General features: G+C 43.8%; 2 protein-coding genes across 5 annotated transcripts in view; both read left to right on the top strand.

The window, feature by feature from the left end:
* LOC144008964 (melanoma receptor tyrosine-protein kinase-like) overlaps window positions 1-4,292 on the top strand; it is a 33,943-nt gene extending 29,651 nt beyond the window's left edge. For all 3 annotated transcript variants that reach the window (XM_077508358.1, XM_077508359.1, XM_077508357.1), the window contains 8 exons: window positions 612-797; window positions 872-1,027; window positions 1,104-1,179; window positions 1,250-1,396; window positions 2,787-2,884; window positions 3,026-3,169; window positions 3,235-3,325; window positions 3,432-4,292. In XM_077508358.1, the coding sequence (XP_077364484.1) occupies window positions 612-797; window positions 872-1,027; window positions 1,104-1,179; window positions 1,250-1,396; window positions 2,787-2,884; window positions 3,026-3,169; window positions 3,235-3,325; window positions 3,432-3,757 (1,224 nt within the window). In that variant the 3' untranslated portion in view covers window positions 3,758-4,292. The remainder of the gene's footprint in view (window positions 1-611; window positions 798-871; window positions 1,028-1,103; window positions 1,180-1,249; window positions 1,397-2,786; window positions 2,885-3,025; window positions 3,170-3,234; window positions 3,326-3,431) is intronic.
* Window positions 4,293-5,277: 985 nt separating this feature from the next.
* sugct (succinyl-CoA:glutarate-CoA transferase) overlaps window positions 5,278-16,448 on the top strand; it is a 35,716-nt gene continuing 24,545 nt past the window's right edge. The window contains exons 1-12 of one of the 2 annotated variants that reach the window (XM_077509738.1): window positions 5,278-5,532; window positions 5,922-5,973; window positions 6,102-6,175; window positions 7,398-7,483; window positions 7,563-7,613; window positions 8,765-8,885; window positions 9,763-9,854; window positions 9,927-10,070; window positions 11,799-11,894; window positions 11,986-12,048; window positions 12,120-12,217; window positions 13,370-13,472. In XM_077509738.1, the coding sequence (XP_077365864.1) occupies window positions 5,403-5,532; window positions 5,922-5,973; window positions 6,102-6,175; window positions 7,398-7,483; window positions 7,563-7,613; window positions 8,765-8,885; window positions 9,763-9,854; window positions 9,927-10,070; window positions 11,799-11,894; window positions 11,986-12,048; window positions 12,120-12,217; window positions 13,370-13,472 (1,110 nt within the window). In that variant the 5' untranslated portion in view covers window positions 5,278-5,402. Of the gene's footprint in view, window positions 5,533-5,921; window positions 5,974-6,101; window positions 6,176-7,397; window positions 7,484-7,562; window positions 7,614-8,764; window positions 8,886-9,762; window positions 9,855-9,926; window positions 10,071-11,798; window positions 11,895-11,985; window positions 12,058-12,119; window positions 12,218-13,369; window positions 13,473-16,448 lie in introns of both variants that reach the window. The other variant, XM_077509737.1, reaches the window with a different exon arrangement.

Raw genomic sequence — 16,448 nt, 5'->3', positions numbered from 1 at the left:
AAACTTTATTTAAAATTCAGTTAATTGTTTCTTTTTGAGAACAGAGCTTTACTATAATCCCAAAAGATGACACTTAATGTAGATAATAATCTGTATGTGCACAAATCTTTATTTATAATTAAATTATTTATTTATTCTTTTTTTAAAGTTATATCTTTTTATTTCCAAATAGTTAAAGAGACCACATAAATACAAATAGAGTTCCAAAGTTTAATAATAAATCAGACAATAATGGCACTTGGTTTTGTTTATTTATTTATTTATTTGTTTATTTTTCTTCAATCAGAAATACTTTGTGCTGGTTTAGGGGTACTTGGTTGAAAAAAAATATTTCACAGGGGGTACATCACTGAAAAAAGGTTGAGAACCACTGTACTAGATAATCCCACGACACTTTTTGGCGAGCTAGCCAGGAGGTGTCTTCTTCTTTGACGCCTACCTCAGCTGAGTTTGGGTGTCATTTGAGTTTTTTACCACCCGGAATTACGTGTGACATTATGATGAACTGCACAATAGATGAATAGCAAAAAAAGATAACTCGGCGACAATCGCCACAATTGGGAACAAACAGCAAGTCAGTTTGCAAGCGTTTGACGCCATTTTGCTGGCAGGAGGCGTACGTGATGGCGAGCGTGGACCACCCGCACGTGTGCCGCCTGCTGGGAATCTGCCTGACGTCGTCGGTGCAGCTGGTGACGCAGCTGATGGCGTACGGCTGCCTGCTGGACTACGTGCGCCAGCACCGAGAACGCGTGGGCGCTCAGTGGCTGCTCAACTGGTGCGTCCAGATCGCCAAGGTAGCTCGCGCCAGCCTCGTATCCGCGCCGCCTTCCCGCAGAGCCCCGGGTGACGGAGGAACTCTTTTCGACAGGGCATGAGCTACCTGGAAGAGCGCCACCTGGTGCATCGGGATCTGGCGGCCAGGAACGTGTTGGTGAAAACGCCCAATCACGTCAAGATCACGGACTTCGGTCTCGCCAAACTTCTGACGGCCGACGAGAAAGAATACCACTCGGACGGAGGGAAGGTGTGTGATGCTAAGCTCGGCTAATACTTCCAGTCTTCTTTTCCCCACCTGTGAATTCGACTTCCTGTTTCTACAGGTTCCTATCAAGTGGATGGCCTTGGAGTCCATCCTCCAGTGGACGTACACTCACAAGAGCGACGTTTGGAGTTACGGTAAATCGCCTTACGCCGCCACCCCCGTTACAACCACCTGTCAATCAAATCAGTCCACCGCCCCCTACAGGCGTGACCACGTGGGAGCTGATGACGTTCGGGTCCAAGCCGTACGACGGCATCCCGGCCGGCGAGGTGGCGTCCCTTCTGGAGCGCGGCGAGCGTCTGCCGCAGCCACCCATCTGCACCATCGACGTCTACATGCTCATGGTCAAGTGTAAGCAGCACGATTGGCAAAAGTATTTGAGTACAAGTACAGATACTCGTGTACTTTTTTGCGAGAGTTTCCCTCTTTTATTAACTCATTCACTCCCAGCCTTTTTCGCTGAAGCAACCCCCGGCTGTTTTACTGGATTTTGACTGATTTTGCAAGGCCCTCAGAACATTATGTACTATTGCTATAAAAACATGGAACCTACCAAAAGAAAGGTTAGAGTTTCTTTTTTCATCAGGTACAAAAAAGTATATTTGTATCTGTTTCTGTTTCGCAGCAATTAGCATTAGGATATAGCTAAGCTTCATCATTATTCACAAACCTGTTGCAAACACTGGGAAAAAGAGCTTGTTGCAACATGGACCTGCCTAATCTCTTATACTCTGCTGCCACCTGCTGGCATTTTTTTTTTTTTTTAATAACTACCATCGCTTTAAGTGACCTCTTCAGGTCAGAAGCAGCATCAAAGTCTTCTGTATGCTCTAGCATTAAAAAAAATAAAATAAATCAAAAATGTATAAAGACGTTTTTGGGAGTGAAGGACAAAGCATTAATAAACGTTTTGGTGTCCATCCCAAGAAGAAGAATTTTTTTTTACCTTAGTTCTCACGTTTCTTTCTTTAAAGCAAGTGCCAGCTAGCATTAGCTCGACTTTTGTTTTTATTAAGCACCGTATGCTGACTTCATTATGATGTAGGACCAAAGCTGTCAAAATTAAAAATAAATAAATAAAAGTGATGGGGGAAAAAAACGGATATAAAAATATCATTCAAAAATGAAATACAAAAATAAATATAAATGGCAATAAAAACTATATATATATATATATATATATATATATATATATATATATATATATATATATATATATATATATAAAAATAAATAAAAGTAAAAAAAAAAAACGAGATTCAAAAAATAAATGTGGAAATAAATACAAAAATAAATATAATAAATATATAAATAAAATCAATAAATAAAAACGCTCTGCTCTCACATTTATTCATTTCATGCTGCAGATGCTCTGTCAGGATGAAATGTTATTCAAATGAGGGGGTGGTCCTAAGTGAGTCTTGGGTGGGGCTCCCTTGAAAACTGCCTTTCAATGGTCGAGTGTCGGCGAGCAAGGAGAGCTTCAGCAATGGATGACGAAAGTTGTGTGCAGTTTTGGTAGTGCAGTTGTGGTCCTCCATATTAGAAAGTTCAGAGATGATCTGTTTCCAAAAATATCGAGGACACGTGAAAAGTTTTCAGAAAAAGAAATATTCACGTATAGAGCCCCTGAAAAACGTGAATCACCTGAAAAAAAAATGAAGTACGGTAACAAATTATTTATACTCGATTCCTTGCCAGAACTGGTAAGCGAGGACGTGCACGTCTTGTGTGTCCTCAGGTTGGATGATCGACCCGTCCAGTCGGCCCAGCTTCCGGGAACTCATCGTGGAGTTTTCCAAGATGGCGCGGGACCCCAGCAGATACCTGGTCCTCCAGGTAGGCTAGCATTAGCCTTAGCCATTAGCTAAGTCAACAAGTCAACCTTTGCTGGTTACGAGGGATACGGATCACCACGAATATTTAGAAATGCCGATATTAGTACAGTGGGGCCTTGAATTACATCCTTTTGTTTGCCAGTGCGAGCCACCCAGCCCGTCCGACAGCAGGTTGTACTCGCGCCTGCTCAGCTCGGACGATGCAGACGACGTGGTGGACGCCGAGGAGTACCTGCTGCCCTACAAAGGTTCCGGTAGCCATAGCGACCACCCCTGCGCCGCCGCGGTACGGACTTTTCTTTTCGGTTGCAGTCGTACGGCGCCGTGACGCCTCATTTTGTGCGCCCGCAGGCTCATCCCGCACGAACCAACAGTGTCGCCATGCGCTACATCAGCGACCCCACTGGAAACGCGCTCGACAAATACCACCCCGCTGGACACGGTAATACTTTTTTTGTGGAATTTAGAGCAGATTAATGGCATTTGAGTTCATGTCAGTACGGAAATATTTGCACATTGACCAACGTTTGAACAAATGTTTCCCGCAGAGTACATGAACCAGGCTGAGGGCGGCTACGTGAGCGGGCATTCAGACTTCCACAACCCCAACTACGAGGACTCCAGTCCATTTTGGGGAGCCACCTCGTCGCCCTTCCCGCAGGAGAACGGAAAGTTTGGGCCCCGAGTCCAAGAGGGACCCGAATACTTGAACACGGCACAAAACTCGTTGCCCCGCGCCGCCAGCCTGGACAACCCCGACTACCGGGCCGACTTCCTACCCAGGCCTGAGCCCCCCGACGATCTGTTCCTGCCCGCCGCTCAGAACCACGAGTATCTGGGCTTGACCGCTTCATTGCAGACTTCCGCCTGCTAGGGGGCGCTGCACCCTCAACACTGCAACATTGACTTTACAAGCATCTCACACTTTTTTTTTTACATCTCGGAAGTGAATTCAAGAACACTACAAAACAAAAAGAGAATGAGCGTGCATGCCACATACGCGCACGTTGTTTGAACACGTTTGTTGACCACCCACTGTTCTTTTATGTTGTTTTAGCGTGTAGCATTTTATTTGTAACTTATGTAAAATTGTCATTGTTAGTGTTAGGAATAAGCATGTTTTAAAAATGTTTTTAAACGTTGACTCAATGAAGAGTTTCACTTTTCAACCTGTGCACAGATCAGTTCGACGCAATTGAGCCTCTGCTCACAGGGTGGCGCTGCAATGCCGCATAAACACTGGACAGCCATTGACATTATTGCTTCAAGACACAATTACCGTCAAATAAATCATAGAAAATCTCAGATGAGATGCTTAACTTTTTTTCCCCCCCACTATTTGTTTGTATGTTAACAAAGTAAACCAAATATTGACATTCTGGTTGCATTAAAGTTCAAGTACCACTGTCTGATTGTCACGCCCACCTAAGGGGGGCAAAATTCAGTCTCCGTATTTGACCCACCAGCCCGTGAGCGAGCGGTGACCAGTCCCGAGGGTTATGCTCCGTAATCATTTGGTGATCTCACTCTCAAATTCCAACCCTTTAGGTGAACCCACAATCTCCCAGTCTGAGGGCGGACACGCTACCACCAGGTCACTGAATAGGTGCAAAACATTGAGACTACAACATTTACAAAAAGCAGACTATAAATTACACGGTTTTGATGTCTATTTTTCATACCTAAATATAGTTTAGAATATCTGTAAGCACCAAACCAATGGACTTTTTTTTTACCTGATGATTTGTGCTTACGGGCGGCACGGTAGTCGAGTGGTTAGCACATCTGCTTCCCAGTTCTGAGGTCTCCGGTTCGAGTCCAGGCTCCGGCCTTCCTGGGTGGAGTTTGCATGTTCTCCCCGTGCCCGCGTGGGTCTTCTCCGGGTACTCCGGTCTCCTCCCACATTCCAAAGACATGCATGGTAGGTTAATTGGGCGCTCCGAATTGTCCCTAGGTGTACGTGTGCTTGTGAGTGTGGATGGTTGTTCGTCTCTGTGTGCCCTGCGATTGGTTGGCAACCAGTCCAGGGTGTCCCCCGCCTACTGCCCAGAGCCAGCTGAGATAGGCGCCAGCAGCCCCCGCGACCCTTGTGAGGAATAAGCGGTCAAGAAAATGGATGGATGGATGGACTTTATTTAACTCTTTAAATGTCAAGATTCATGTGTAGGAAAGGAAGTACTTGATTCGAATTATTCACTAAAGTAAAAATGAGTACATACTACTGAAACGTAAACACACAACGTAGTTTCCCTTCTTCTGTAACATACGTATATTTGTGTAATGTTCAATGAGAGTTATAAAAGTTTGCGCATTTTGGATACTCAACTAGCACAGCGTCACTTCTGCCACATTCAACATGGCGGACTTGCTGACGCAGGCCTCCCCGCCTAATGCGGTGTTTGTTTGCAAAAGATGGCTACCGCCACAACGCTGAAGATGTTGGCACGGAAGTGCCTGGGATGTTCCGTGGCGGCGTCAACTTGACGTTACCAATAGCCGCAGGCGAGTGAGCTGTTCCAATGATGTTGTGCTTTTATTTGTCGAAGGGCCTCCGGGGCGTCCGTCCGCCGGTTTTGGCGTCGCTGTCGCCGGGGAGGCAAAGAGAGAAAATTTGCGGGGGCGGACGACGGCTGTCACAAACGGCAACAGGTACCACAACTAAACATAACCGGCTAACACAGGCAACTAGTACTGGTCTCCGTTGGAGTGAATTGAATCTTTCAAAACGCTTCCCTCACAAGATGAAATGGTGACCTCGCACATGCGGAAAAGTAGAAACTCTTTTCACTTCATTTTTATTGTTGAAGTCAGCCATAATGAAAACAGGTGCCAAGGTCCGAGTGTCAAAAAACAGCACTGCAGCACTTGAACGTTTCCTGTTCTTTCAGGTTATTACAGTTGACACTAAAATGAAAATTCACTTTTACATTTTATACTCAAGCTAAGCAAGATATGGCCTTCGAGTAAAATCTCGTCCCGTTAAACTGTGATATTGAACTTTTTCCTGATTTCATTTGTAACATGCAATTCGTCTGCAGATGATGACCGCTGCCGGCCATTAGAGGGCGTCAAAGTCTTGGACCTCACCCGGTAAGAGTTCAAGCATGAACATTAATGAAAAGAGTCAAATCACAATCCTACAAAATACGTAACTTTTTTATTGAGACGGTCTTTCAAAGAGGATTTGGATATCATTTCATTTTGCTGCACGGTTGCAGTGTCCTGGCCGGACCCTTTGCCACCATGTTGCTGGGAGATCTTGGGGCCGAGGTCATCAAAGTGGAGAAACCAGGTGATGGCTGACTTAAATCCCTGAATTCTTCTCCTTCTTCTTCTTCTTGCCCTTCTCCTCATTCTTTTCTTCTTATTCTCTTCTCCTTCTTCTTCTCCTTTTTCTTTTTCTTCTTCTTCTTCGCATTCTTTTCTTCTTCTCCTTCTTCTTCTCATTCTTCTTCTTCTCGTTCTTCTCGTTCTTCTTCTCGTTCTTCTCATTCTTCATCTCCTTCTTCTTCTTCTTCTTCTTCTTTTCTCATTCTTCTTCTTCTCCTTTTCCTTCTTCTTCTTCTCCTTCTTCTTGTTCTTCTTCTTGTTATTTTTATTTTAACAAATACCAGTTATAAGATTTTAATCAATTGCTCCGCTTTGCTTTAAAAAAAATGATAAATATGCCATTTTTTTGGGGGGAAAAATTGAAATAATTCAAAATTGATGGTGTACAAGCAAATTGATTTAAAACTTGTCAAGTTTATTTATATTGCCCTTAATTACACAAAAGTCTCAAAACCTTCACATGCCCACAGTTGACAAATACCAACGACATCCTCCTGATCACAAAAGGGCAAGGAAACACTTAAAAAAACAAAACATCACGTTGTATAAATGTTTACCGGAACCTACAGGTTGCAAAAAAGGATGTGGTTTCATTCCACTATGATATTTGATGTCTAATGTTCCAAATTTGACCAAGAATCATGACGGCCTCATAAGTAGATTTGTTCGAAAACAAGTCAGGGCAAGGAACAAGGAAATAACCATAAATAAGAACAAACACGTCCTTTGGGATTGGCTGGATTTTCTCCTGCTCAACCTTTAAAACTGTTTTTCCATAATGTTTTTATTCTCTCTGCATTAACTTCCACAGAAATAATAGTGCTACATTCTGCCTTTCCAGATCATTTGAAAGTAAGTGCTTCCTCTTGGAGAAAAAAAAAAAAAAAAGTCAGTCAGTAATTTAAGGTGATGAAAGGAGCCGTTAAACGGCGAAGCGAGGCCGCTTCTTAGCGACCTCGATGCGCTAGGTGAGGCGAGGCGAGGCCGCATCGACTTGGAAGCACGTACTTCCTCGGCTCACAAACTTACATGTCAATAAATCGCGGATTTTGCGAGGCATGTCGGCTTGTTTGCTAATTGCCTTCTACTGGGCTCCTTTCTCAAGCAAAATGATCGCGCTTATGTTGTCTGTTCCTTGTTAGGTATCAGCTAACAATTGTTTTAATAATCGATGGATTGATCAGGTGCGGGTGACGACACCCGCGCGTGGGGTCCTCCCTTCGTGGGCTCGGAGAGCGTCTACTTCCTCAGCGTCAACCGCAACAAAAAAGTACGACGCCAGAGAAGCTGCAACGTTTGTCGTCACAATCAATTCGTCGTCTCTTCTTCTTCTTCTTCTCGACTTGCAGAGCGTCGCCGTTGACCTCAAGCATCCTCGAGGGGCGCAAGTCGTCCGCCAGGTACTTGCAACAATATTGACCTTTCCTTTCGAAAAAAAAACTACTCGAGCGTACAAAAAGTTTGGGCTCGTTTAGAGATGACTTTATTTTGGAAAGAAAAGCACTTTTTTTTTTTTTTTTCTTCCTACAATCAAGATAATAAAAGTATCAGAAAGAGTCGAGTTCATGATTTATTCTTCCCTAGGCTTCTTTCATTACAATTTTGTGTTCTTCATGTAAACATGTCTGTACTGTGTATATATAAATAATTTGATCAAATAAATAAAATGATGAAAAATTTGGTTAAAAATAAATAAATAATAACAAAAAAGACATTTACATGTCAACTCCAAACTTTTGAAGTGTACTTTTCAGTGCTGGGGATGTTCAATACCACTCTCTTTTTTTTTTTTTTTTTTTTCTCCCCCCCCAGTCTGTAGTAGTAGTAGTCAACTCTTGATTAGTCACCGATACTGATCACAATTTCCCTTCCAATAAGACGAAACAAAAAAATATATGTTATATATTAAAGAAATACCTATATATCCATCACTGGCAATTTTCTATTCTCCTGAACGTGAAACAGCCACAAGGGGGCAGCCAATACTGGTATCGGCCACTGTCGCAACTACCAATACCTTAAAATAATGCTGGGTATCTGCCAGATATGACACTTGGTATCGGTGCTCTCTCATCCTTATTCAATACATTCACAACCATGTGTCTTCATGAAAATACAAAATTATTGTGAGACGCCATTTTTGTATTTAATTATCTAATTATAGGATGTCATCTAGTATGCTTATTTTATTTTTATTTATTCATTTATTTAGTATTTTTCCTTCCCTTTTTTTTTAATGTATTTATTTTAAATAAAACATTTGTGAAAAATAAAATAAATGACTTAACTGACAGTTTCTTTACAATAAAGAATTGGTTATTTAATTATAATTCAATTAATTATAAATAATGTAAATAGATTTATTATTAAAATAAAGAATTTCACATTTAAATGTTGTTTAATTTGACTTGAATGTCAAGCATACGCTCGCATGTTGACGACACGCTAACTTGTTGATGACGCGCCCATGTGTTGTGTTGATGACTTGCTAGCATGTTATGTTGACGTGCTGATAACATGCTAATGTGTTTGTTGTTGACGTTTCTGTCAGCTGGCAGGCGTGTGCGACATGCTGATGGAGAACTTCCTGCCTGGCAGGCTGTCCGCGATGGGCTTGGGATACGACGAGCTCAGCCGACGAAACCCGGCGCTCATCTACTGCTCCATTTCAGGTGCGTACATTGACAATTGACTGGTCGCCAGTCGGGGTCGTGCACATATAGACAACCTCACTACTCGCATGTTATGTCGAGCAACATGCAAACTCCACACAGGAAGTCGTGAGCTAAGATCAGAACCCAGAACCGTTTGCCCATGAGACAGATGTGCTAACCACTTACCCACCGTGCTGCTTTTTCCCCAACGCGTTTCTTCATTACGCGCGCGCGACTCGGCCTCGCTGCGACTTTAACCGTTTTGGAGCCGAATGCCGGTGCGGTTGTCCCATCTGGACCCGGATGAAAGTCATGTCAGCTCTGTCAACAGCGGGCCTGGGCAGAAGGTGCCGAAACCGCCGTGCCGGTCTCCTAATCCGTAGCAGCTGCTGCGGACGCTGGCGCGAACAACACGATCGTGTCGCACAAACGTCGCCAACTGGTTTTCAGAGGGTCTTGACAAAAGTTCCTCTGGTTTTCCCTCTCGGGAGCAATCAAGTATCTGTTGCCACGACGTGGTGATGTCATTTTGTGCCGTCAACAGTACAGATGAACATTTGAGCGTGCTCCAGCCATCCTGTTTGCGTTTGCATGTTTTCCCTGTGCTTGTGATTTTTCTCGTATTTCTTCCCACAATCCAACGATATGGAAGTTAGCTTGACAATTCATCATCGGAGGCTCTGTAGCTGAGTTTGTTGCTCAATACTTTTTTGGGGAGAGTCTGCAAAGTCGCCAAATCTTGCAACAAAAGTGCAAATTTGCATTAATGCTGAGAAGGCGCTACACTTGTTAGCCACCAGATGGCGTCAGCGGCTCGCCCGACAATTCATGTTAAGTAGCCCAAAACGTTGATGGCCTTACCCACAATGCATTACTTCCCGATTGGTTTGTGCAGGTTATGGGCAAACGGGTCCTGAAAATCAAAGCCCGGGCTACGATTCCATCGCCTCAGCTGTCTCCGGGATGATGCACATCACCGGGTCAGAGGTCAGAAGAGCTTGCGTGCGCGCGTGCTCACACCACATCAGTCCCCATCATTGCTGCTTTTTGCGCCAACAGGACGGCAATCCGGTCCGACCCGGCGTGGCCATGACGGACCTGGCGACCGGCCTGTACGCACACGGCGCCGTCCTGGCCGCCCTGCTTCATCGCCAGCGCACCAGGATGGGCGTGCATGTCGACTGTGACCTGCTGTCCTCTCAGGTAGCGTGCATGTATGTGTGTGATGGATGATTCCCGAAGAGTGCTCCATGTGTAAACGAGCGCTTTAGAGAGTCTAAACAAACCGATCAATATTTGCTGCACATCAAAACAAATCTGGGCTTATCGTTACTTTCCCAGACGGGGTGCGTTTGATTTGTAGTTTGTGCCACTGTGTTGCTTTTAAAAGCATGCTTTATGAGCTTTGACCTTCGACCTTTGCATCTAATTCTATCACTGATCTGAATATATGACTGGATAGACTATGGCTCAAACTCGCCCGTGCAAGCCGGTGAAGTCCCAGGGCGGCCATCTTGCTCCTCCCGTCTTGCGAGCAGACTACTGTGTAATCTATACGGTATACGTACAGATTACATATAAATCTCATGGGATGGGGAGTTTGTGGCGATTTGGGCACTATTTTTTAACAAGTTAAAAAAATAAAATAAAATTAACAAGTACTGTATGTCGGTATGTGCTGCTTTAAAGACCCCCTTTTTCTTTTATCGCTCAGTTCCTTAGACCCCAATATTACTTTTTGGCGGAGGCATCTTTTGTTGAATTACAGTTATAATTCTTTAATAAAAAAATATACAAGTTTCCTCCTGTAAACCTCATTAAGCATATAATTTATACATGTATAGTGTGTGTCTACTAAGTACTGTCTCAAATGTTCTCCAATTTCGATACTGCAAATGTATAGGATCGTATGCCAAGAAACGTTTCTTGGGAGGAGCAATATGGCCGCTTCGCGACTTCAAAAGTCTTGGCCTGTCGGCTATCCAGTCATATATTCAGTTTAGTGGTTGAGGAACTTTTTTTTGGTTGTGTTTTTTTTTTTTTTTTTTTTTTTTTTTTTTAATACGCCTATTTACATAACTACTGCTGGGGTCAAAGTTGAAGATATGAACAAGCACGGAGGGAGTGCTCCCTTCGTTCCTGCGCCAGCGTCAAAGCGCAGCCGCGTTAAACCTGCCATCCTGACGGCGCTGCCGCCGCAGAGACTGACGTCAGCCTCTGCGGCGTGACTCAAAGCGGCGGTTTGTCTCACATGTGGCGTCGCGTCCAGTCAGCTGGCACGCCACGGGCCGCTTCCTTCTCCTTCTTCTTCTTCTTCTTCTGCTTCCACGCCAGCGCACACTTGAAACGCGAGCCGGCGCAAACGCAAACCAGACCGTCCTCAAAACGTGAGGAGAGTCTCCGCTCCCGCCGCCGCTGCTTCCTGTTTGCCGTCACGGATCCATGGGAGGACCCTTTATGTCCCTTTTTTTCCACCACTACTTTCTGTCTAACGTACACTTTTCCTGCGACACTCATGAGGTTCTGCTGTGATCTCAAGTTAGCCCCCCTGGGAGGTGGGCGTGGCCAAAAACAAAAAGTCACAAAAAGTTCGGGATGTTCGACCTTGGGGCCAAATTTCAGGATGATGCTAAAATACGCTTTGTCCTGGTGAACTCGGATGATTTTAGCACTTTTCCAAACAAGCCCAAAGGGCAAAATATTGTTAATTTTCAATGAAACAGTAAATGCAGTTAAGTGTTTTGCAGAACACTTGCACTGTTTGGCCACTAGAGGGAGATCTGACTCAATTCAATCCACGAGGCAACTTTCCTGACACGTGATTTGGTTATTCCAACTTGCAACTTTTATGATGATGATGGCGGCTTATCGTGTTAGCTTCATGCTTCAGAAGCGAGTTTTGTTGGACCGCAGAATCTTCCGCTTCTTTAGGTGTCGTGCCTCAGCCACATTGCTGCCAACTTCCTGAACGGTGGGAAGGAGGCCAGACGCTGGGGGACGGCCCACGAAAGCATCGTCCCCTACCAGGTGAGGTCAACCTTGGAACCATCGAAGTGGGTAAAAGTTTACAAGCTGCTTTTCTAGATTGTTCCTTGTGTGCGTGTGTTTAACGTACCAGGGCTTCAAAACCAAAGACGGTCACGTGGTGGTAGCAGCAGCAAACAACCAGCAGTTCGTCAAAGTGTGTCAGGTATATTGACACTACGGCGGCCGTGATGGTTGTCGTGGTGACGCTTGATGCGTTGTTTCCAGGTTCTGCGGCTCCCGGAACTCTGCCAGCAGCCTCAGTACTCGACCAACAAGCTCCGGGTCCAAAACCGTCAACGGCTGGTGCACACGCTGGCGCAGAGGTAACGGAAATGCGACTAACCCTTTCCAGCCTCCTCAAAAAACACAACAAAAATGTTTGGAATGTGTTTTTTTAAAAAGGAACATAGCACATATAATATTTTCCTATCAAATTAGGGTATGCTAATTTCCCATTAGCATGTCAATGGGATCCCCCATTGACTTTAGCATTAGCGCGAGCGATGTTTTAAAAATGAAGCATATTTTGTCTTTAAATATGCAATGTGTGTAATTCTTGTTGCGGGTTCAGTTTTACAGTGAACTCCTACTGGGTGTATTAAATGTTTTAAAGGATGTTTAGGTACAACAGAATCACATACGTGCTACATGCTTGCTAATGCTATGCTAATGCTAAGCAAGCAAAACAGAGCAAACAGAAGGCTTTGATGCAGCCTCTGAACTGAAGAGAATGATAATGGTAATGGTGGGCCAACAGGTGGCAGCAGAGTATAAGAGATCAACCAAGGACCTTGTTGCAGCAAAGCTGTTTTCCCCCACAGTTTTAAAGAGATTTGTGAATAATGATGAAACTTGGCTATATTCTAATGCTAATTGCTGCAAAACGGAAACAGAAATATATATTTTTCTTGATGAAAGAAGAGATTCTAATCTTTCTTTTGGTAGGTTCCATGTTTTTATAGCAGTAGAGCGCAATATTCTCTGGGCCTTGCAAAATCAGTTAAAATTCGGGAAAACAGCGAAGGGGGTCGCTTCAGTGAAAATGGCTGCTGGGAGGGAATGAATTAATAGACAAGTCATAAATTTTCAAATTAATCAGCTAATTTAATAATTGAGTAATCGTTTGGTGCGATTGTTTAGCTTCAAATTGTCCAAATTCGCTGATTTCTGCCTTGCAATAGTAATTCACTGAGTTATCATTCATCAAAGCAGACTGATTAGGTTTTGCGTTTAATCAAAAGAAGACAGTTGCAAACATCTGCTTGTACTTCGGAAAACAATGACTGCTAACTGAATCGGTTTCAAAATATTTGGTGAGTACAACATCAGTCCCTCTTGTGTGATTATTGCTTACGTGTTACTTTTTAATCACTAAACAATACCAAATAATTTCAATAACCAGCACATTTGTCAAGAGTCTGCGCGCAGTTCATGATTTGCGTGTCAATACGTCACCCTGCTCGCCCTTTCGTCAGGTTCTTGCAAGAGACCACGGCCGATTGGCTGAAACGCTTTGAAGGCTCAGGTGTTCCCATCGGACCAATCAACAGCATTCGTGAGGTCTTCTCTCACCCGCAGGTGAGTGTTTGCGTGCACATGTGCGCGCATCATACCGTCCCTTCATATTGGAGTCAAATCCACATGAGTCATTTCTCACTCAGTGCACACTGTTCGTGTGTGCACTTGTGCCTCCATGCATGTGCAGAACAAAGCAACAGGTCATATGGCGTGAGTCGTGTTTAGTTTAAGTGGAAAGGTTAACAACATGCTAATGTTAACATGTTAGTCAGCAGCAACATGTGAGCATCTCCAGAATGTTCCCGACTGTTGTGAGACTTGCCGTCGAGTTTGACTTGAGCGTTTTGTGGACAACAGGCGGGCGCCCGCTGCCACCTGGCACGGCGCTGTCATATACAGGCGATGATTCAGCGTGCGTGACTGCGCGTGCGTGTCTCGGAGCGTCTCATCTGCCTCGGCAGGCGTGACACCGCCGACTTGTTGTTTTCGCCATCGCAACTTTGTTGTTGTTGTTGTTGTTGTTGTTGTTCCTCCTCTCGTGAGTCGAAACACACCTCCGAGCGGACTCGTGCCCCGAGTTGTGTCTCACAGGCTTCGCACAGCCATGATGGGTCGTGCGTGTGATGTCTCAGTCAAAAGCGGTGAAAGTTGAGTTAGCCGCTGAAAGTGGAATAATGTTAGCTTGTGGTTACGTTGTCAACACCCTGCTCATGTGCATCAAATTCCGCAATAATTAAAAACTTTTTTATGTAGTGTAATTTGGAGGCAGCTGTCGCTGGCACTAGAGCAGGCACAGGCCACAGGCAAGCTAGGCAGTCACCTAGGGTGCCATCTAGTGGAGGGGTGCCAAATTGCAGGGCAAAAAAAAAACAATAGTAAGTAAGCTTTATTGTGGGAATGCTGGGTGGCACAGTTGATAAAGCGCATTGTCCAGTAACCAGGATGTTATAATTTCATAATTTATCTCTCAATTGGCTTCATCAGTATTCTACATGCATTCAAATCTTCGCATTCAGCTAATAGCGTTCGGCTTTCAGCATTCCCATGCAATTTCCCCAGAAATTGTACTTAGTCTAGTTTGTATAGCGCTTTTCACAGACACAAAGCGCTTTACAGGGTTAAAAATAATAATAATTTTTTCAAGTAAAGTTTATTTATATAGCCCTTAATCACAAAAGAGTCACAAAAGGGCTTCACATATGGAGGACCAAAACTGCCAAAATTCAAAATAAATAAATGACTAAATAAACAGCTAAATGACTAAAAGTGAAAATAAAAACGGATATAAAAAAATATAATTCAAAAATTAAATACAAATGTACTTTTATTTTCACTTTTAGTCATTTATTTATTTATTTATGTATGTATTTATTTATTTATTTATTTATTTATTTATTTAGGCATTTATTTATTTTGAATTTTGGAAGTTTTGGTCCTCCATACACACATGCCCACAGTTGAAAAAATGTCTTTTCCCAAAAAACATTTGCAATGAAAAGGTCCAAGGTCCCTTAAGAAAGCGGCGAAAGGATGAGGAGGAAAAAATAAAACGGGCCCAGGGTAGAGGCATGTATGTCAGTCGATCATCATTGTCTATAAAAATAAACATGAAAATAGCGTGAGCTTCTGAGCTTGGTTGTAACTTTACTCCACCATTACATCCCTGCTACTATATTTTATGTATGAATGTATATTTATTTTTGCCACACTTGTGTCGGGGGGCTAGCAATCTGCATCTTCGCCAAATTGCTTACACCTGGCCCTGTTCTAGCGTCTCAAGTACTCAACTCAAACACACTGAGGGCACTACATAGCAGCCAAACTTTACTCCGTACACATTCAAACGTCATTACAATATGGTCACCTCACTATATAGAGGAAAGGGAGGGATTCCCAACACGGCCTGTGTGTGTGCGCGCGGTGTGTTTTGGCGGTGGCGTGGAAGCTTCTGGCAGTCGGGGGCGACGTGGCCGCCCCAAAGAAAAAGTCTGGAAGTCATTTGGCGAGCGTCCTCGTCTAGCGTCACTGTTGGCCGCGCCGTTCTCGCTCTCAGCTTCCTGCTCCATTCGCTTTCATCCGCCACTCGGCGTCGGACATTTTCTTTTTCCATTTCTTCAGCTTTGCGTGCACATTTCCATCGGCCGCTCAACAAAGTCCTACAGTACCCGTGAGCCTCAGCACAAGTTGTTGCCACGGTGACTTTATTTACTGCCAGCTGATGCGCAGGCTCGCTTTTCCTCTCACACATAATGGGAAAGGGGAACTCAAGGCAGAAGAATGAAGCACGGGACCTAACCCAGAAAACAATCGGGCAATGCGAGCCCGAGGGCACTTTGACGTCAGTTTCATTTAACAGCATAGGGCTGTGGAAGGTCAAATGGCCGTCCCCTGAACTGAACGGATTGATTCATCTTATTCATCTTAATTCTTATTGCACGGACGCCATATTAGTCTAAATGGCGTGTTTTAGACTAGCGGGGTCACATAAAAATGACCAACTGAAATTTTCTGCCTCGAAGCTCCGCCGGAACCATGTTTTGGCCCTCCATGTTTGTCTGCTTAAAAAACGCTCGCTAATTTTGTACTTAGTGGCTTTTTTATTAAAGACTATAAAAGTTCATTGAGCGTCCCCAAAATACAGGAAAAGAAGTTGTAGGTGTTCATCATTTAACCAGTAGAAGGCAGTCATGCACTAAACATGTCCAGAAGAAGACAGGAACAGGAAGTTAGTGACCTCATGTAGCTAACAGCTAGTTCTACCTTTTTTTTCTTTTTTAATTTTTTTTATGGAATAATGTTGAAGCATCTTCAGAAAGTGATAATTAAGACACATGTGTAATGTCGATAGATATAATTGACCTGAAGTGGTAATCGATAACGTGCTAATGCTAATCGTGATTACTGACTGTTTAGCATAGGCTAATTTTCTTGGTGTTTAATAGGGGTGTGCTCAAAAAATCGATACGGCAATATATCGTTGCGGGCCTCATCACAATACACGTATCGATACGCAGGCGTCAGAATCGATATTGCTCG

Source organism: Festucalex cinctus, chromosome 20 (genome assembly GCF_051991245.1).
Source record: "Festucalex cinctus isolate MCC-2025b chromosome 20, RoL_Fcin_1.0, whole genome shotgun sequence".
NCBI classification, from domain to species: Eukaryota; Metazoa; Chordata; class Actinopteri; order Syngnathiformes; family Syngnathidae; genus Festucalex; species Festucalex cinctus.
Note: the sequence above shows the minus strand (reverse complement) of the source record. Positions and strands in the feature narration are given on the sequence as shown.